This window comes from Sorex araneus, chromosome 1, assembly GCF_027595985.1.
Source record: "Sorex araneus isolate mSorAra2 chromosome 1, mSorAra2.pri, whole genome shotgun sequence".
Taxonomy (NCBI): domain Eukaryota; kingdom Metazoa; phylum Chordata; class Mammalia; order Eulipotyphla; family Soricidae; genus Sorex; species Sorex araneus.
Genome location: NC_073302.1, coordinates 399,140,230 through 399,163,422, shown reverse-complemented (window position 1 = coordinate 399,163,422; position 23,193 = coordinate 399,140,230). Strand labels below are relative to the sequence as shown.

Genomic DNA, 23,193 nt, shown 5'->3' with positions numbered 1-23,193 from the left:
AATTATGTAATTATCATAATTATATATAATTATATTTTAAAATACTTAGAGTACTAATATTTAGAGCAAGATTATTATATATTTATGATATATGACTTAAATATATTACTGTACAATATATGTGTGTATTAGTATCCAGTATTAAGGCTGTAGGTAATAGAAAAATCCCGAAGGATAAGAAAAAGTAAAAAACAAATTGCCATAACAGTTTTTAAACACTGATTCATCTCCATTTTGAAGAGAAAAATATGTTTTCCTTATTCCTTAGCAATTTTGTTAGCTATGCAATCACAAAACATACATATATATGAAAAAAACCTAAATGGTTCCTAGGTGGATATCAATATTAATAAAATCCTGAGTAGGGGCCGGAGCAATAGCACAGCGGGGAGGGCATTTGCCTTACACGCGGCCGACCCGGGTTCAATCCCCGGCATCCCATATGGTCCCCCAAGCACTGCCAGGAGTAATTCCTGAGTGCAAAGCCAGGAGTAACCCCTGAGCATCGCTGGGTGTGACCCAAAAAAAAGCAAAAAATAAATAAATAAATAAAATAAAATCCTGAGTAGTGCTTATGCAGAAAGCTGTTCTGTGAGAATAGCTGTCCATAATACCATATAATTTTTATTCTATATTTAATATATTGACAAAACTTTTTATGTACTTCTCTTGTGCATATAACCCCCTTATTATTCTTCTTGGATGTGAGTACTTTAAAGTTGGAAATGTTTGTTTATAAGCTGCAGAGAACATTCTGACTACTTATTAATGTGATGTTAAATTCATTTTTAAAATGCTATGACAACCAAAATTGCTCAATGAGTCAAACTAATTTATTTTTCTTTTGTAATGGGATCCATTCTTACAGAAGTTAACTTCTTCTGATCTATCAAATAAGTATGTAACTATATAATATCATAAAAATAATATTAACTAGATGAAATTCATAGAAGCAAAAACTATTTGATTTAAACTAAATTGTACTTAACCAATTGTGTGTAAAATAAGCAATATTATAATTGAAAAGTTAAAAATAAATCTTTGAAACTAAAAAAAAGGCTATTATTATCATTAAAACTAGGTGCATTCATATATTTTCTTACAATTATTTGTAGATTTTTTACAAATACCTTGAATGTAGAATATACTTTACTTTTAACTTTTTTTAGTTTGGGGGCCATACTCAGAGGTGCCCAGGGTTTACTCCTGGCTCTGCACCAGATATTACTTCCAGCAGGACTTGGGCGACCAAATGGGGTGCCTGACCTTGAGTTGAAAATGTGCAAGGTACCTGCCCTACCTGCTGTACTATTCCTCTGACCCCCAAAATAAAATATGCTTTTAAATTTGTAGTGTTTTCAACACTCTATAAGGTAAAATCAATTCAAGGATAAATTTAGCACTGGTTAAAATGGGATTTTTTTTTCATAGTGATGCAATGCTAGATATATTAGAAGGTAATCTGCCTGTAATCTAGCAATACCTCCTCTAGGTACCTGTCTACCAAATACAAAAGCATTCATTTGAAAGGAGATATATATATGTATATATATACATATGTATAAACATATACATATATGTATACATGCATGTATATATACATGTATCTATATGGGGGTATATATGTATATACGTGTATATATACATATATACATTTACACATATACATTTATATATTCATATATAAACACCTATGTTAATAGCTGCACTTAGTACAATAGCTAAGATATAGAAATAACCCACACGCCTAACTGCAGACACATAGATCAAGAAGTTGTGGCATTTTACACTGGAATAGTATGCAGCTCTAAAATAGAACAAAAGCATACAATTTTCAACAATATATATATGGAACTATGGGATATCAAGCTAACTGAAGACAGAAGAAAAGGTATAGATGCAGAATGATCTCTCTCATACATAGAACTTAAAGATACAATGTAAGGTCACAACAAAGGTCTCTATCATGTAGAGATCCCTCTAAATTGAAGACACAAAATTTCTAGTGTCTTTTAGGCAAAATAATAGGTATACAGACACACATAACTGAGTTGAGGGCAAAAGTTTAGGAAGAGGGGTCTCGGGTCCTTGAGAGAGGCTGGGGGTACACTAGTGAGGGATGTGATGTTGGCATTTTGCACATAAGAAACTATTAATAACATTGTAAATCACAGAATCTCAGTTTTTAAATAGTTTTAGAAAGCAATCTAACAACATTTTTCCCAATTTATCATGCTTTTGTTTTAACAGATTATTTACAAATGATTAGAAGAACTGCTTCTTTCTGAGATCCATAAATTCACTTCTTGTGAATTCCTATCTTGCTGATTCTTTGTGAATAAGGTATGACAAAGAAAATATCTGTTATTAAGATTTTTCAGCATTTTGACTGAGAAATCATCGGTATCCTAGATTCACTTTGCAAAGGAACTCTAGGATAGAAAGGGTGTGGATTGCCATATTTGGGTGGAGAAGCCAGATAGAACATGAAGATACAACCAAGTATCTCATGCAGAGGTGGATGAGATTAATAGTACATCCAGTAAGTACATTTAGTAAGCACATATTCTTAGATAAGATTTGTTTGTGTTGATTACCTATAGGAAGAAAAAAATAGAAGGTAGACTCAATGGTCTATATTCCACACTGGTAAGTAGATTTGCTCAAGCGGGCACCAGTAATGTCTCCATTGTGAGACTTGTTACTGTTTTTGGCATATCGAATATACCACGGGTAGCTTGCCAGGCTCTGCCCTGTGGGCGGGATACTCTCAGTAGCTTGCCCAGCTCTCCGAGAGGAACGGAGGACTCGAACCTGGGTTGGCAACGTGCAAGGCAAACACCCTACCCGCTGTCCTATCTATCGCTAGCACAGTAGGTAAGTAGATAAAAGCAATAAAAGGGAGGATCGCAAAAGTCAGCTTCGTAAAACAAAAAAATAAAAGCATTTGTTTATATAACTGGCAAAATTATCTATCTGATTTGTGTGTTTTCTTTGCACTTTGTCCTACTCTTTCTAATATTTAATCTTCTGTTTTATGATCTCTTTTTAGTGACAGAACCAGACACTTTAAAAATAACTGGAATCAGTACTAGGAGTTTAAAAGAAACGGGTGCTGCACCTTAATTTTGCTCCGAACTAGAAAAATGGGCTGTGATCGAAACTGTGGACTTATCACTGGTGCTGTTATTGGTGCAGTCCTAGCTGTGTTTGGAGGTGTTCTTATGCCGGTGGGAGATATGCTAGTTAAGAAGACGGTTGCAAAGGTACAAGTACTCTGAAGTATATTTCTTGTCATTCTGTTGTATTTTCTGTCATGTTTTGCTTTCAGTCGAGTACCTTGTTTATATTTCTTGGTAACTAGAAATTTTGGGTCTTCAATTTAGAGGGATCTCTACATGATAGAGATATTATAAATCAAATATGTTTATTATTATTTATTATCATAAATACATGAATATATGCAACTGATTAGTTATAAATACCAAAATTATGGAAAAACGTGACATGTATGTTTATAAAAATAACTTCTTGAACTTAATTAAAGAGTACATTAATATGGTTTTAAATGAAATATATATTTCATAAGGATAAAATTATGAAAGTAATTGCATTGCTTAATACTGAGGAAGTAAAATTATAGTTCATATACAGAAACTGAATAAAAATTAAGTTTAATATTGAAGCAGAAATCATTAGTAAACATTTTTCATAAACTTATATTTTACAATATATACACTGATATAGTCTTGTATCTTAATTTATGAAGCTTTATATTTAACTTAAGAAATATATAAATGCTATTTCAGACTTACAATGTGTCATGTTTTGTCAGATGATACACATGTTGACTATTTTTAACTTAAATTAGAGCCACTGATTAGACGTTAATTTGTATAGCAAGCTAAAGTTCATATAACAAACTAAAATTTATATCCTAATCTAGTTATTTCTAATAAACTTTACACGCACTAACTTTAATTGGCAGAAATAGGGAAAGCTAGAACAAGGAGAAACAGATTTGCTGAAATTCTAAACCAGGGATGGAAAACTTATATGGCTTTGAGACTTTGGAGATAGAGATTATTATTATTTTTTTAATAAGGTCACCTGCCAAAAATAAAAGAGAATAAAACCTGCAGACAATTCTGAGCTTGGGAGTAAATTCTCTACCAAAAGGCATGCATGCATATTTTTTTAAAAAACAAAATAGTGCTGGCCAAATAAGACATATATGAGTACTTGTTAGACTGAATTTTTAATCTATTTGAGATGTCTAAGAATTGAGAGACGGTTAACAATAGAGCACACAGTGAAGAATAATAAAAACTAAATCATAAAGTCAGGTAGGCCTACCAATTTATACTGAAAGTTCTATTGCTGCTAATTTCTAATAACCAAGCATCTGGCTAATATCTTATTATCTCTCTTATCTATTTAGTCATGTTTGAGATCTTGCTCTTACTAGAAAAATATTATGTATATATGTATAATTTTACTAAGACATTTATTTCATTGACTAATATAATAATATAAACTTCTGTCACTTGTGACAAGAAATCATTATTTTCTATTGCTTCCTTATCAAAAAATTCTAATGACTTTCATGTCAAAAATAATGATCTCAGAATAACTTGGCTCACTATGAAGAATAAGGTAATAGGCATATAATTTCTGATAGGTAACTTGATTACCTTTTACTTTTTTTGTCAACATTATTAAATTTTAGTCTTTAGGATAATAGCAGTTAATAAGGAGAAAATAAGAATTTTTAGGCGGGACCAAGAGACAGTACAGGGGCTAAGGTACTTGCCTTGTATGCATCTCATCCTATTTTGTCCTAGACACCACAAATGGTCTCCAAGTACTGCAAGAAATGACCCTTGAGACAGGAATAGCTCTTGACCACCAGTAAGTGTATTCCCAAGATACAAACACACACACACATACACACACACAGCACCACCACCACCACCACAATATAACAAAATACACACCACAATATAACAAAATAAAGAATTTTGCAACCATTTTTTTTGTATAGTCACTAAGAAAAAAGTATATTTTATCTCCAAAGTATCTAGGGGAAAACATAAATATATAGAGAGAACTATTCAATTCTAAAATCTAATACTACATTATATGATATGGAAAATATGAGTGTTATTTAGAAAGGAAAATCTTTCAAAATATTCAAAAACTTCCAGGAAAAAAAGGTGGGTCAGTGACTGGTGTTTGAAATTTAGAATTTCTAAAATTCAAAGAAATCTGGAGTAAAGTTATCAATGCAGTGGTATGTGGAGAACGTAGTGGAAATACAACTCAATGTTTTGAAGACAGAAGAAATACAGAGAATGCCCTCTAATATGGTCTTACCAAAAGAGTTAATAAGAAAAGAAAGGATGATGTTTATGCTTTGAACAATAATCAGCAGAATAAATAATTGATGATGTAATAAACAATTTATATAGGTGTAATTTTATGGACCCCTAAGGACTATCAGGAGGACTCCTGAGTGCAGTCAAGAGTAACCTCTGAGCAACATGGGTGTGGCCAAAAACAACAGTAATTAAAATAAAAACAACAATAAATACTGTATCTTCCAAGGCCAGTAAACAGGACTGGGGGCACTGGGGTGAGCGCCACCATTGCATGCCTATGAAAGTTAATTTTAAAATGTTTGTTTATAGGAGATCAGAAGCAATAGACTTTTAACTTGATAATAAGTAAATATCCAGAGACTATATAAAACAAAGCACCCAGAAGCTCACAGTCACAAAGTGGACACACGACCTCTTATAGTCTAGCCCACTGATGTGCTTAAAGCAGCACACGTGTGTTTGGTTTTAACATACTTGCTTGTATTCTCTGATATATATTCTCCATCCCTCTCAGAGAGCCCAGCAAGCTGCGGGCCCACACGGAAGGGCCTGGCAAGCTCCCAGTGGTGTATTCAGTATGCCAAATACAATAACAATAGCAGGTCTCATTCCCCTGACCCTGAAAGAGCCTCCCATCATTGGGAAAGACAAGTAAGGAGAGGCTGCTAAAATTAAAGGGCTGGGGAGAATGGAGATGTTACTGGTGCCCACTCGAGCAAATTGATGAACAAAGGGATGACTGTGAAACAGTGACAGTGATAATAAACAATAGTAATTTGTCTGTTTCCCAATAGATTGTAAGGCAGAACAAAACCTACTTCATAGATTGATATAATCAAACAGCTAGCATTCATTTACTAAGAATTTCATAAGTACGGATTAGCTTTAAACACACAATGCTTATTATACAATACTATTTTACATCACAAGAATCGAGAGATCTTTCCTGGGGGAGGGAGTTGTGGGAGGGATGGCAGGCCACACCCAGTGGTAGTTGAGGCTTATTCCTAGCTCTGAGTTCAGGGAGCACTCCTGGTATTGCTCTGAGGATCATATGCAGTGGGTGTTTGTTAGGGATCAAACAAGGGTCAGCTACATGCAAGGCAAAAATAAACTATGTAACAGAATATTTCATGAATATATTTTAAGTATAATTTCAGTAAGGTAAGGTACTAAGAGGAGTGTAAAATAAGAATAAAAGGAGTGTGATTTCCTTTCTTGCTTTTGAAACTAGGGCAATCTGTGAAATCTTGAAAGACACAGACAGTAGAAGAATGAAAAGATACAAATTGAAATTTGAGGAAATAATAAACTCTAAAACACTATTGAATACTAATTAAGCTTATATGCCTGCTAAATATTTACAGACAAAAGCTCTTCAAGATATTTACAGACAAAACATGTTTATATTAATATGAACAAAAATGCATTCAGTAAATAATAAAATTAACATTAATATGTATATTAATATTATTTAGAAATACATTAATATACAAAACTCTTCAAAATATTCATACACAAAAACTCTTTGGAATTTATACACAAAAATTGATATATAAATTTATACACAAAATTTTAATATACATATACACAAAAATTTTTAAATGCACAAAATGTATGCACAAAATGTTTTAAAAAATACATAAAATTTTATATACAAAATTTATGCACAAAAATTCTTATACACAAATATTTTATATTTTAGTAAACATTTAGTTGGACAAATAGTTTGGTAAGTAAAAATTAGATACATAGTTCAGTTAACATTTATTTTAGAACACAGTTTAGTAAAAAATTGGTAAATGTTACTAGATTTTAATAAGTATTGTATAATGTAAGCCATATTAAATAATTTTTTATTTAATATCCCAATGACATGATAACAAGGGAATCGGGAGCAGGGGTGTTCTGTTAAAAATACCAATAAATAAATATGGCAGTAATTGGGGAGGATGGAATATTTTCATGTTTCTGATTTCAAGCAATGTCTTTTTCTTCCTTTTTATTTGTTGTTGGTTTTTGGGGATCACACCCAGTAATGCTCAGGAATTACTCCTGGCTCTTTACTCAGAAATCACTCTGTCCAGGCTGGGGGCAGCGGGGGTTGTTCTGGGATATATTTGAGGTCCTGGGGATCATATCAGGTCCCCACTGCACTACCGCTATGGCCCTGGGAGTTTGTTTTTTTTCTCTGAAGATAAATACATATAAGACTAACTAAATATCAGAAAGAGATATTTCACAGTATATTACATGAACTCTTTAGTTCTCTCATGAGTATATTACATGAATATATTGCATGACTGTTTTAAGAAGCAAAAACTACAAAGAAAGCAGTTAAGCAGTCTGTGGAGAAAATAATACTAAGTTTCTCTCTCTGAAAGATACAAAATATATATATACATATATGATATGTATGTATGTGTATATATAAATACATTTTGATTTTGCTTGGATGTCAGCTGTGCTCATACATACTCTTGACTCTGTCCTCAAGAATCATTTCTGGTGGACTCCGGGGACCATTTAAGGTACCCGGGATGGAACACAGGTTGGCTGCAAGGCAAGACAAGTGCCTTACCTGGCATATATCTCTACGGCCCTAAGTGGATAATATTTGTATAATAATAATAGGTAATGGTCATTATTGTTTACTATGTGCTAAGTGCTCACAATTATTAATCTCTGTAAACACATATGGAGATAACTACTAGAACTATATACAAATTGTTTTTAAGTTCAAAAAAAATCTATTTTCATATATTTAAACTAATATTAGGTCTTCATTTACAGATGAGAAAGCTGAAACACCAAGAAGTTTTAATAGACTCAACTTTATACAGCTCTCACATAATCAAACAACTACTCAAATCAAATTTGCAGCTTCTACTTTCCCATGATTTATCATTTCACTTTATTCCTTTGATGGAAGATACCAGTATACATGGACAGGATGGGAGTGGGGGAAGGGAAGATCTCAAAGATACATTGATAATTATAACAAAATTTCCAGTCCTGTAACTGAAAACTCAACTCCTTTAATGGCAATAAATAAAATGGACATTTGACTATACAGTAGATGATACTTTCCCAAACATCTATAGCAGAATTGAACTTGGGACTTGGGAGAGAGTAGGGTGTTTGGCTAACTAAGGTTCAATCCCTAGCACCCAATAGGGTTTCCCAAGCTTGCCAGGAGTGATCCTTGAATATAGACAAGAGTAAACACAGCACAGGGTGTGGCCCCCAAACAAAACAAAACAAAAAAGATTAAAACTTTTTTCTGGGGTACAGGAATTTGGGTCAGTGGTGTTTATCTCAGTAGTGCTGGGAAAGAAATTTTCTGAATCTTGTATTATCTCTCTGGTTTGCAGAATTGAACTTTTTAGATTTAATCTAGCTGAAGGCCATGCAAATTTAGAGTCCTGAAGTTGGAATACAGCCATTATCTGGTCTACAAAGTCTGTGTACTTCTATTCAGGGACAGATTCTGATGTATTTATCAGTCAAGTGAGAGACCCTTAAGTTTACTATATTTTATACCTATAATTTTATTATTTGCTTAAAATATATCTGCAAATCAGCTACTAGGTAGTCCAAATCCAATTTTAAATTCACAAAAAATTATGAATATTGTATGAAAAATTCATCAAGATATACAACATGTGTCTTCTTTAAAACTAGAGAAACAGACCAAGTTCAGGAGATAGGACACTTTTTACTCTACATCACTACAGAAGATAAAATCTTGGTTCAAATTCCTGGCACCACATATGATCCCCTGAACACTGCCAGTGGTCAGTTCTGAACTCAGAGCAAGAAATTACCCCTATATAGCATTGATTATGCACCTCCCAGCACCAAAAAATTAAAGAAACTTGTAAGATATTTTGGACCTAAAGTCAAGGAATTTCTACACCAATTTGAAAGCCTATGTTAAAATTAGAAAAATGCACTCCTATTTTGACTACTTCAATACTTTTCTCTTTGTCAAAAAATTATGGTGGTGTATAAATTATACAAAATTAAAGTGAAATAAGATGATTATTTTAAATTATATTGTACTATTATTATCTATACTATATCAAACATGTTTTCTCTAAGAAACATTTACTGGAGAATGATAAGATTATATGGTATAACATATAACTGAATTTATTAATTCAGTTAATTGATCTTAATTTCTTTGTATTGCTAATTTTAAATTTAAAAACTGTCTCCATATTAACAAATAACAAATTAACAAATTATTTGTGATTTTTAGAAGACCTGATACAAATATGGTTTTTATATTAAATAAGCATGTATTAGAATTAGGTTTTCTGTTCAACCAAGTGGATTGTATTACAGTCCTTTTTCAATTCAGTAATCATTATCAAATTGCTTTAATTAATGACTAAAATTGAATTTCCTTGCAAAGTATAGGAAAATAGTTTTTATTGTATTAATTCTTAAGAGTCAGTCCTATAGTATGAGAATAGTACTACTTATATGTATATATTTGCATGTGACTTTCCCTCACAAAATCTCTGAAATGAGTAAGTTAATTTAGCTTTCACCTTCTAGAATTCAACTATAATGCCTTCATCAAATACCTTTACATTTAGAAGAATAGTCAATAGTAATTCAACAATCTGTATAAAATTTTGTTTTTAATATAGTTTTGCAGTCTATGTAGAAATAAATAGGATATTTTAGAAGCAAGTTAAAAATCAAATGATGACTGGGTTGCAAAAATTATTAGTCATCATTTTTGCAGTTACAAATTCCCCATATAAATGGATTGCAAAAGCATAGGATTTTGTAATGATATTTTTACTTGCCCCACTGTGTTCCTCTAGGGAATTATCTTATTCTCTACATTAAGCAATAAGTAAAATATCCTGAAGATATGAAACATAATTTGTCTTCTACCAACTAAGTACAGAGGGTCATGGGGAAAGATTGGTATTAACAGCATGAGGTTAAAAAGGACTAGTCTAAAGGTCAGATATTATAAATCTTATCTTGAATCTACTTCTATTTGCAAGATTGCCTTTGGACCAGAAACCTCGCTTCTCAGAACCTATGCATGTTCTACTAGAAAATGTGATAATAATATTTAGTGCTCTTTCCTGATCTGTCATTCTATGAATTGATGCTTTCAGATGAAGGAAACAAATAGGTCAGGTTGCTCCTGTATTCATGGATCTCTTTAGGCTCACTTTCTGTGAAATATTTCACTTCCTGTTCATTTAGCACATTAAGTTGAAGCTTTCCAACCTGAGAACTGTTCTGAGGTACTTAACCAGAAAACTGCCTCCTACCAATTCACTTTGTTCACTTCCACAGCTTCATAGACGTCTGGCTAGAGCATGCAAACTGTCATGCCAAAGGAAGTCAGGGATCACCTGTGATAACTCCCTTATTTCACAGAGAAGAAAACTGCCCTTTAGGGATTAAGTTTCTTAACACTACTAAAACAAAAAAAAATATTTCTAACATTTTATTCTCTGTTGGGATTTATTTTTAACTTATCTATCATCTCGATAAGAGGAATCGGGTCTTACAGGAAAATAGAGAAAGTTCTTATTTGTTTCCTTTTCTTTGAAAATTAGTAACCTAATCGTAATGAATTCAACTGTATTGTTTTTGGAACATGTGCTACTAACTAGTAGAAATAATGAGTAGATGTAAATGTATTCAAAGTTAAGAAAAGTGTATGTCAGGAAGAGATTAGTGGTTTTCCTCCAGGAGCACTGTTTTTCTTAATTTGATATATCACAAGTAATTAGCTTCTGAAGTGGCTAACTTTTGAAGAGACAAAATGTTCCAATAGCACTAGATTTCCCTAGGTTTTCTATTTGCCTCATTTATACGAACCTTTGTAGAAAAGTTAATGTTCAACTTGCAAGAACTTTATGAAATAGCTTTAAAAAGTTTGCTTAATAAATTTTTCTGCTTTTGCAATGTTGCTTAGGGTCACTGTAAATTTTGCCAATATAAACATACATGTATGCACTGTTCCACATGGATCCTCTTTGGAAATGTTTAACTAAAGGAACTTACCATAATAATTTTTTAAAAAATATTTATGCTCCAAGTGTGTGTCAATGTTACAAAGATTCTCATAAATAAAACACTTGTGCTTATATTTATACTATTTAATGAAAGGTTATAAACTCCTAGAAGTGTCCATATTTAATATAAAAAATAACTCATGTTTGTTTGTTTTTCATAGGAAGTTGTCCTTGAGGAAGGTACAATTGCTTTTCAAAATTGGGTTAAAACTGGAACGACAGTTTACAGACAGTTTTGGATCTATGATGTTCAAAATCCAGAAGAAGTGATAGTTAACAGCAGCCGCATTAAGGTTAAGCAAAGAGGACCTTACACTTACAAGTGAGTCATTTCCTTTAAATAAGTACTTCTGCTTTGTGAGAGCAGTATTTCTGAAAAGACTTCTCTTGATAAACGCCATTGAGTTGAAATGAACCTTATTGTTTCTTTTCATTAATCTACAAAGCATTTGTTACACTTTCTATCAGGGGTGGGAAAAATAAATATTTTTAATTCATGACTATATATAAAATAAGAATTTTATGATTATAAGAAATAAGGATTTTAGCAAAAATTTGGCAGCATTTGATAACTGCCCTACATTTAAGAGTTTCAGGTGTTTTATGCTTGCAGCATATATTCTCGTCAATTCTGAAATGTGCATTCTGAATTTAAAATAAAGCTATCAGACATTGGGGTATTTAACAAACCCTAATGTGTTTCTATCAGAGGTTCTCAAAGAGTGGTTCATAGGACAGTAGCATTTGCATGACTTGGAATCTTGGTAAAAATACAAAATCTCAGACTTGCTTCAGATCAAATGAATCAGGGACTCGGTTTGAGGCATGGTGATGTGAGTGGTTTATAAATTTGGGTGATTCTGACACACACACAATTTTAAGAAGTATGGCATTAAATTAGTTATACACCACACCAGTCCCAACTAAGAATTTCTATTCTTATAAAATTTTGTGTCATCTAGATTATATTTGGTAGTTTTTATTTATATTTTTCTTAATACTAACTATAAATATACTGTAATTTCATCACACTTTTTATACTTTTGCCCTTCAGAATAGACTCATAATATGCAATTAGAGCTAGAGTAAAAAAGTGCAACAAAGCTTTCCGATTTTTACTTTAAAAAAAGTAGATATGTAATTTGTACACACTCACATATACCTGTAAAATGGTAAATTCTGCATCTGCAAAAAGTGTTCCTTTAAACCAGCTGAAATGGGAAGTGCAGGCTCATGTCCCTATTCAAACAGAATGACATGCTTATTTAGCTACTAAGGAGAGTTCACTGGACTTTGACAAGATATGAAATGGGTCCAAGTTTGAGATTGCAGTGCTGAGATCCTGATTATATAAATTTTCCCCTATACCATTTGTTTGAGGATTTCATAATTATGTCAGCATGTTCTCAGATTCAACATAAACCTTTTTTTGTTCACTCTGCTTTAGCAGAAGTGTAAAGAGAGAAATCTTCGGTAAAGTCTGGAGAAAAATTCCTTTTTAAACCTTATTAACTTGAACTTTCCAAAATCCCTAAATGCTCTTAATTTCTAAAGAGAAATACAGTGGTTGTGTTCACGTATTCTAAACATGAACTTCAGTTTTAAGGATTTTTCTCCTAGTGAGTGCCATCTACTGGTGTAATACTTTGAAAGCATTATTTATGTAAACTGGAATTTGGAGGATTATTTTCTTTTTATTTCAATAAATGATTGTGCATATGCAAATTATCCTAAAATGTAGACACCTTAATTTCAACATTTATTATATAATCTAATTGAAAGATACAATTCTATGAAAGGGTTTGATCAGTGGGATGACAAGTGATACAAGTGAATTCTATGAAAGAGAATGGTGAGTTATTACTTATGAACTTTAGGTACTATTTCAGAATTTTGCCTATTCTCCAATTGCTACAAGAGTAGTAAAACTTTTGTAAAATCATATAAAAATAAAACATCACTTTAAATCACTATAAATTTTGAAAGAATATTAGCCGTTTATTAATTGTTTCATTTAAAAATACTTATTAGGCAATCACCATGAGCCAGGCATAATCAGTAATTTATATATTTAGTATCACTGTCACTGTCATTTTGTTGCTCATCAATTTTCTTGAGCGGGCACCAGTAACATCTCCATTGTGAGACTTGTTACTATTTTTGGCATATCAAATACGCCACCGATAGCTTGCCAGACTCTGCCATGCGTGTATATTTAGTATAGTGAGATATATGCATAATTTTATTACATTTTGGTCCTATGTATTTTTCGGTTTTGCCTATTTAATTCTCATGACTGCTATTCAGATATATAATAGTGTAATGAGTAATTCACTTTCTTTATCACTGAGTTTACAAAAACTCAAATTTTGTATTGGCAAAGTATTTTTCTCCATACTAAGCACACTTTCTACACATCAGCAAGGCAGTTGATAACTTTTTTAACCTAGGGACATTAAACCAGTAGCTTCTGACTGGTCAGTATTTAATACATGAAGCGATTGGGGAAATTAATAGGTCTTATCACCCTTAAAGATGACAATTAAATGCAGTTGTTTTATTTTTAAACCGCATTTAAGAAGACAGTCAAATGAGTCTTGACTCTCCCTCATCATGTGCACCCACACTAGGATTTTTATTTAGTCTGCATTTCAACACAAACTCTATAAACTCTTAGATTAAAATATCTCACTGCCTCCCTGTTACTTGAATTTCTTCTTTGAGAAAAGAAAGTTCTCTCTGATTAATTTACTAGAATCTAGCATTGACTTGTTATTTAACTCCATTGTTTCACAGAATTTCAAGACATTTTATGCACTTGAAAAAAAATTGTCACGTAAATAAATGGCATTTGAATCCTAACATGCATATATGATAAATATTTAGGATATCATTTCTTTCCATTTTTCAGAGTTCGCTATTTAGCTAAGGAGAATATAACTCATGACACTGAGCACCACAAAGTCTCCTTTGTCCAGCCTAATGGTGCCATCTTCGAACCATCGCTATCAGTTGGAACAGAGAATGATACTTATACTGTTCTCAATCTGGCAGTTGGAGTGAGTAAACTACAATATTTCTTTTGAAATATTTTAGCACTTTCAATAAGTAAATTAATCAGTAATAACTATCTATTGATTTTTTAAAAAAATTATCATTCTAATAAAATGTGTCCCTTCCTAGGTCTTTATTTCGAAAGAAGTTAGAGTGAATTCCAAGATGATAAAATAGTAGAGCAATAATAGAGTGAGAATGCCACTTAAAAACAGATTTTTTTTTTTAGTGGGGTGGGCTAGGGAAGGTCACACCCAGCTTTTCTCAGGATTACTCCAGGCTCTGCATGCAGAGATCACTTCTAGTGAGGTTCTGGGTAACATATGAGGTATCAGGGATCACACTGGGGTTGCTGCGTGCAAGATAAGTGTCCTACCTGCTGTGCTATCACTCTGGCTCCAAAACACATCATTTTAAAAAAATATATTGGAATTGGAGACATGTGGGGATTTACGTCATTCTCTGGTACCACATGGCTTCTGAGCACGAGTGGGAGAAGGCCTGAAGGATTTCAAACACTACCAGGAGATCCTGTTGATCCCAGCAGCATGGAACCCAAAAACAGCACCACATCCTGGGTGCTCGAGTTGAACTCCTGACATGGTTGGCTGAGGGTCACTAAAAGTGGCCTCCAAGTGGTCAATTTCTTTAGTCTCAGTGAAATTATAGGATTTGTAAAATATTGTCTCCATAATAATCACATACTTTCCACATACTTATAAAGTTGTTGGTACTTTATAAGTATGTTGTATGACCTAGGGAAGTCAGAACCAGGAATTTAGAACTGAAAATACTTAATATATAAAGGGAATGGGGAAAAGAATTAGTCTTATTAGCTTAAACGTGACAATTATATTTTTAATAATTATTATGTTAGAAAATATGGCTCACAGAAACAAGCAAAAGAAATAAGATAGATGTTAATCTTGAGGTGCCTTTTACATGAGGCAATTATACACTAAATCCTGGCAAGTTTTGGCTGTAATTTCAAGATGCAGATTTTATGGATGTAATTTTAGTAATTCATAATTAAAAGTCCGATACTCCAGTTGGTGTCTTCAACATTGCTCTCTCACTGGCTCTCTCTTTTTTTTGTCTATAGGTTATACCTCATCTTTATCCAAATGCATTTGTTCAATCGGTACTCAATTCACTTATCAAAAAGTCAAAATCTGCTATGTTCCAAAGGAGATCTGTGAAAGAGCTGTTGTGGGGATATAAAGATCCATTCCTCAGTTTAGTTCCATACCCTGTTGATACCACAGTCGGTTTGCTTTATCCCGTGAGTACCAAAGAAAGTGGTGATTTTGTTACTTTTTAATTGAATAAATATAACAGCAGTGGTGATTCATAATTTCTTAATTTTCGAACTTTGAACCTGCTTATGATCTGGGATTATATATTTAATTTTTTTTTTTTTGGTTTTTGGGTCACACCCGGCGATGCACGGGGGTTACTCCTGGCTCTTCACTCAGGAATTACCCCTGGCGGTGTTCAGGGGACCATATGGGATGCTGGGATTAGAACCCGGGTCGGCCGCGTGCAAGGCCCTACCCGCTGTGCTATCGCTCCAGCCTCTATATTTGATTTTTTTACAGACCCTGTCTGCATGGTCTCAGCTAGTCAAACTGAAAAATTTTACTTATTTAAATCTAAGACCTAAAATTAAGACACAGACTTAATAAATTTTTACTTCGATAAATATACATTTTTTCTAAAATTAGCTTATGATTCATAAAGTCTTCAAACAATATTTATACTTTGACTTTTCTTCTCAAAAAATTAAGTTCCAGATATTTTTATTTGTGTTGTTTTCATCTGATTGTTCCTCCTTTTTAAATATCTTACAAACTTGTTTGAATTTAAATTTTTTGTTTTAACCTAAACTTGGAGACAACTAGATTGAAAGTAAAGTATGTCCAACTTTAATGGATTAAAAATTTATTCATATAGACAACTTCATATAACCAATTGAATAACTAAAACTTCTAGCAATTCACATTTATTGAAATGGTAACTTGGCTCTAAGGAAAATGTGAACTTAGTGATATACTTATAGCTTGGAAACTATATACTGTCACTGTCACCCGTTGCTCATCAATTTGCTGGAGCGGGCATCAGTAATGTCTCCCTTACGAGACTAGTCGTTACTGTTTTTGGCATATCAAATATGCCATGGGTAGCTTGCCAGGCTCTACCTTGTGGCAAGATACTCTCGGTAGCTTGCCGGGCTCTCCAAGAGGGGCGAAGGAATCAAACCTAGGTGGGCTGCGTGCAAGGCCAATGCCCTACCCGCTGGGCTGGAGCAATAGCGATAGCACAGTAGGTAGGGCGTTGGCCTTGCACACAGACAACTGGGTTTGATTCCTCCATCCCTCTTAAGAGCCCGGCAAACTACCTAGAGTATCCCACCCGCACAGCACAGTCCAGCAAGCTACCCGTGTTGTATTTGATATGCCAAAAACAGTAACAAGAAGTCTCACAATGGAGATGTTACTGGTGCCCGCTTGAGCAAATCGATGAACAATGGGACAACAGTGCAGTGCTACAGTGCATATACATGTACATATATATTTCAAATAATTTTAAATAATAATGAATAATCATTGTGAGAAATATAGAAGTAAATGATTTTTTAAATTTTATTTGTAGAAGTAACTCTATGTATGTGTTTTTTTTTTCAGTACAATAATACAGTAGATGGAGTTTATAAAGTGTTCAATGGAAAAGATGACGTCAGCAAAGTTGGTATAATTGACACATATAAGGAAAAAAAGTAAGTATAAAGGTGGTACAAGTGTGACACTTGACTTTTCTAAGACAGGGAAGACATTTGTTAGATAACCAGAAGGGCCCTACTATGAAAAAGACCTGTCTACATCTTGCTCTGAATAGATTTCTTCTGCCAGATGTTAGCCCTTTACTTCTAACAAATATACACTACAGAGCTGTTCAGCATCCAACATGGGGTTTGGTTTACCTTTATGTGCTGACCCTTCAATATAAAATAAGTACAAAGGGGCTATTTACTTTTTTGTTACAATAACTAGCATTACATTTCTCCTATAAAATTGGATAACCACAGGTGAAAAGGGAGAAAACTAATACCAAAACTAATAGTCTACAGATATTTACTATTGTTTCACTTTCAAAATTGAGCCTATAAAATAAAAAAAAACTGTTTATTCCAGTAGTAGTATATCTTATATGTCTATAAAGATAGAATTTTAATGAATGCATGCAAACATTTCATGGATTCTCCTGTGTTAAAAAAAAATCTATTCTGAACTAATGTAACATATTGAGAAGTCAAGTTTTTAAGCAGTTATTAAGTAAGTAAAATTAGTAATTCAAGTACAGGTCAAACATTTATAACAAAACTTGAAAATAGATTGCCTCTTTCATAGGGGTAGTAGATGAGTTAATGTCCAGGGTCATAGTTTCCTTTCTTTTCCTGCCTTCTACATATCTGGAATATACATAATTTACCGTATGTGTAGAAAAAGGAAGAATGTCCATAAATACCAGGGAAAAGAACATTCTTTTCTTCAAAGTTTACAAATGCATGTTAAAGCTCTTGTTTCCTGAAATGGAAGGAATTAAAAGTGATACAGATTAAATGTTCTTAAGAAGTCTATGTCTTAGTATCCCTAGCTAAAAGTAGCATACAGTTAAATATTGATTAGTGTGCACTTTATCTTCTATAGAGTACATAGCCACAGTTTTTCCTAGAAAAGACTAGTGGGGAAAGAAAACACTTCTAGCCATTCATTTTATGGGAAATCACCTACTATATATTGAGGAATATCAACATTTCCTCCATTATATCAAGGTTTCAGGAGAGATGTTACTACTGAAAACTGGAGTAAGAATTTTACATCAGTTTAAGATAATGCTAATCAGGTTAACTTAATTAATCCTAGAATGCTCAAACATCATGAATAATTTACTGTGTTTTAAAAAAATGGTTTACACTGACATTTCACTGAATGACATGTCAACAGTGCGAAGAAGAGAGTTTTTATTTCACCAAAATGTAGCAATATACAGAGAAACTTTTATTATTCTTGTCTCTATTGTTCCCAAATATGTTTATTTCAATATGGGAGTATAAATTAAAAGATCTTTACTGTAATTCCTGCTTAAGCAAAAGTTGAGAGAGAAGAAAGTACATATTATTTACTATTTGTTTTTCTCTGTTGGTCAGGCATGGTGAACATCCTTTTGTTTCCCCTACTCCCTTTTGCTGGGCTTACATTTGTTGCCCATTTTTTTTTTTTATTTTTGGGTCACACCCAGTGATGCACAGGGGTTACTCCTGGCTCATGCACTCAGGCATTACCCCTGACGGTGCTCAGGGGACCATATAGGATACTGGGATTCGAACTCGGGTTGGCCGAGTACAAGGCAAACGCCCTCCCGCTGTGCTATCGCTCCAGCCCCGCCCATTTAATATTTTTATCCCATTAAGTTTGAACTCTTACCAGACTACCATATAATTAATTTATCCCATTTTAAAAGATTCTACCAACATTAGACATCTAAACATTTCTAATAAATATTTGTCAGTTCTTTTTTTTTTTTCAGAACCACGTTGGGTCTAATTCATTTATAAGACTTGGCAGTTTTTAATTTTCCTGGTCACTTAATGGTATCAGGGACTTAATTTATTGCAACAAGATGAAAGTTGAAGTAAAGTTATCAAAGTTCTATGTTATAGAACATTTCTTTAGTTTAGGATTTGTTCCATCCAACCTTTGTTATTTTAATACTTGTATTGTCAAAGTAATAGGAAATTCTCTTTAATAAGAACGCTTGTTCATTCTTTTTTCTATTTGTCCCCAAGGAATCTTACTTTTTGGGAAAGTTATTGCGACCTGATTAATGGTACAGGTAAGAGCATTTGTTTTGTAGTATAATCACAATGGACCTACTCCCATATCTCCCACAAATCCATTGTCATACACAGTGTGCTCTGAAAATAAAAGTATGCACTAGCAATCTTTATATCCAGAAGCATAATGTGTAATCATCATTCTTGCATAGGCTTAGTCATTTACTTAATGTGATGGGATTTCTGAAGATTAGTCACCAAGGATTAGCTTTCATTGTATTACTAAAATAAAATATTTTCTTTGTAAAACTATCTCAACTGAAAAATAAACCACTTGTTCTAGTCTAGTAATGGAACAAGAAGATTTAAAAACATGGAGAGTAGTTACTAGTCATGTCTTTTTAAGATACTATACACGGTGTCACAGAGATAGTGCAGAATTTAAGCAATTACCTTAAATAATTCCTACCAACTATGGTTCTAATCTCCGGCACCACATAGATTGCTCTGAGCATATTCAGGGTTCACTCCTGAGCACAGATCCAGGAATAACTCCTGAGCATTGCCTGGTATGACCCCAAATGCAAAATAAAATAAAACAAAGTACTGTACATGGCTGGAGATATAACTGAACAGGTAAGAGCATGCTTTGAATGTACAAATTTTGAGTTTGATCCCTAGCACAATATGGTCCCCAAGCACTTTTGGAACCAAACCTTGGAGTGAGCTGAGAGCAGCCCTTGAACAGTGCTTGGCTTGACTCCAAAATAAAACAAAGGGAAAGAATTATTGTACAGAGCATTTGAAATCAAAATAATTTGTGTAAAATCGAGAAAACTGTAAAATGTAAAACAAATTTCCTTATGATGGCCCAAGATGTGGAAGAACCCATGACATTCCAAGAAAAAAACCCAAAGTCTATTTTGAATAACATGAATCCCTATAACAATAGAGTAAAGGACACAGTTATCAACCACACACAAAAGAAGTCTAGATAAAATATCTAAGGATAATGAAGAAAAAGTATTGGAGTATGGGTAAATATGTCTTATTAGTATTAAGAAAAGAAAAGCACATTTATTATTCTTTAGAAAAGAGTAGCACATATAAGTCAATTAGTTTAAGAAGGTTTTATTATTATTATTATTATTACCATTATTATTATTATTATTATTATTGCTTTTTGCATCACACCTGGCGATGCATAGGAGTTACTCCTGGTTCTGCACTTAGGAATTACTCCTGGCAGTGCTTGGGGGACCATATGAGATACTGGGAATCGAATCCGGGTCATCGCATGCTTAGGCAAATGCCCTACCCACTGTACTATCGCTCCAGCCCCAAATTTAAGAAGGTTTTAAAAAGCAATGTAAAATAAATTATTTTGTGCTTTCAAAATTAAAAGCATAATTTTGTTATTGTAAAGAAAACAGCAAAAACAATGTTGAGTTTGCTTTGGAGAAATTTTGACTCCTTTGGAAGAGCATGGGGTTTGGTGAATAAATTCTTGTCTAAGTCAAGCATTTCAGCAAATAAATTGTCAGGTGTCCCAATTCTATTAGTCTTAGTAATTACATAAGATTGATGTTTCACTACTTAAGGAAAAGCAATATACTCTGATACTTTTAAATGGTGACTGATTTTTTAATAGTTTTAAGAGAAAATAAAACACTAAAAATACTGCTAAAGCTAAGAAGAAGAGAAATTTTTCAAGATGAGGCAGAGGGTTATTTGATAACATTAATGAGAATACATGAGCATCAGGCATGAAAGTATCTAAGAAGAAAATAGAAGTAGAACAAGCTATCAACAGAGGTGTATTAGACAGAGCAAGTAACTGCACTGAGAGAGATTCTTGGATATGGCATCAGGGAAGCAGAAAAAACTAGAATGTGTTTTTATCCTGGGTTAGAAGTACTTCTACTTTCTTCAATAAATACATGAATGAAAATCTTTATACAGATTTGGATGTTAGTATTTTTATAACGCCCTACTAAAAGCAGCCTAAGGTACTACCCATATGATTACTGTGTAATATTCAAAGGCAGCTATATCATGATTGGATGGGGTATTTTGTTTTTTTTGGGGGGGTTATTTATATAATATATATAAATTTATATAATACATAAAAATTATAATATATAAATTTATATAATATATAAATAAAACCCCCGAAATATATAATATTTATATATTATATAAATAAATAAAAATATATAAAATATATAAATATATATACACACACACATATATATATATACACACAATACTTCACAATGGTTTATGGCTATCAAGGGAACCTTTAGTGTTAGGGGTGGAACCCAGGGTTTCCACAATCGAAATATCTGTTCCAGGGGCTAGAACAATAGTATAGTAAGTAGGTTGTTTACCTTGCATGCAGCCAACTGAATTTGTTCCTGGGCACCCCTTACCAGAAATAAACCCCGAGAACTACTAGGGGTTTACCCACAAAAAAATGTGTTCCATTCCTCGAGTCACCTGTCCAATCTCAGATAATTTTTACAGATTTTTTCAATGTATATTTTTTAATCTAGATACTGTAATCTATGCAGTTGTTTGCAAAAGATTTCAAACATACAATTTTCCAACTCTAATCCCAATTCATTGTGAACCCCGTATTCTTTTTTCTTTTCTAGTCCCCAACCTGGATTCTTAAAACACACATTTTTAAGTTTAATTGTTGTTAAATGTTTGATCTAGTGGTTTATATATATATATGTATGTATATATATACATATATGTATATGCCCCTATGTGACTTTATTGTCATCTTCTTCTTGCTTACCAATCCCATTTCTCTCCTTCCTTATATATTTTTTCTGTACTCTTGTCAGAGATTTTTCCCAAATTTTCTGTGTACTATTTTTCTATATGGCTAAGGTATTTAAGAAGATAGTGAATCCCAGTTCAAATAAACTATATTGGAAGGTTAAGCTAAAGTTAAATGTCCATCTCATTCAATGCCATGGCAGATTGCTCTGTAGCCTTTTGTTTTATTTCACTGTCAAAGGTGTAACATACAAAATCAGAAGATTAAAACACTCACCCTTGGGGCTGGAGTAATAGCATAGCGGGTGGGGCATTTGTGTTGCACGCATCCAACCCAGGTTCTATTCCCAGCATCTCATATTGTCCTCTGAGCACTGCCAGGGGTGATTCCTGAGTTCAGAGCCAGGAGTAACCCCTGTGCATCACCAGGTGTGACCCAAAAAGCAAAAGTAAATAAATAAATAAATAAATTACTCACCATAAAAATAAACAAATAAGTACACATATTCCATGGTGGCTAGTGTTGATGTTTATTTTAGAAGAGGAGAATTATCTAGTTATTTCTTTATATTATTTTGTATGACAACCATAATAGAAATTTAACAGCTTCAACAAATGTCCATTGTGTGTTTTAAACACAAGAACTTCTGTTTAGCAAATTTCAATGAATTATTTTTAAAAGTCACCAGACATTAGGATCAATGAGTCACTGACAAAAGTAATGAGTTTAGCCAAAGAGATCAAAATGAAATTGATGATAATTAAGCATTATTCTCTTGATGGGCTGGGATTTTTTTCTAAAAGCCACAAATATAATTGTAACAACAAGTGATTCTACTGTATATGTTTTTCTACTTTCATTATTTTTTGATGAATGGGAAGATTTAACATGGACTTAATGTCAATGAATATAAGATTGACATTCAATAATATATGGGTTTGCTGAAAATTATAGCTATAAATTATTTGCCACTTTAAAGTACTCTAAGGGTGACCAGTACAAATTAAAGTATAATTGCTACCCGTGGCATATTTGATATGCCAAAAACAGTAACAACAAGTCTCACAATGGAAA

General features: G+C 32.9%; 1 protein-coding gene across 6 annotated transcripts in view; it reads left to right on the top strand.

Moving 5' to 3' along the window:
* Positions 1-23,193, top strand: part of CD36 (CD36 molecule) — a 170,202-nt gene that overhangs the window by 134,229 nt on the left and 12,780 nt on the right. For all 6 annotated transcript variants that reach the window (XR_008627317.1, XM_055121780.1, XM_055121775.1 and 3 more), the window contains 7 exons: positions 2,251-2,343; positions 3,053-3,266; positions 11,602-11,762; positions 14,352-14,499; positions 15,597-15,776; positions 17,179-17,270; positions 19,341-19,387. Coding sequence is in view for 5 of the 6 variants with exons in the window: in XM_055121780.1 (XP_054977755.1) it covers positions 3,147-3,266; positions 11,602-11,762; positions 14,352-14,499; positions 15,597-15,776; positions 17,179-17,270; positions 19,341-19,387 (748 nt within the window). In the remaining variant the exon portion in view is untranslated. The remainder of the gene's footprint in view (positions 1-2,250; positions 2,344-3,052; positions 3,267-11,601; positions 11,763-14,351; positions 14,500-15,596; positions 15,777-17,178; positions 17,271-19,340; positions 19,388-23,193) is intronic.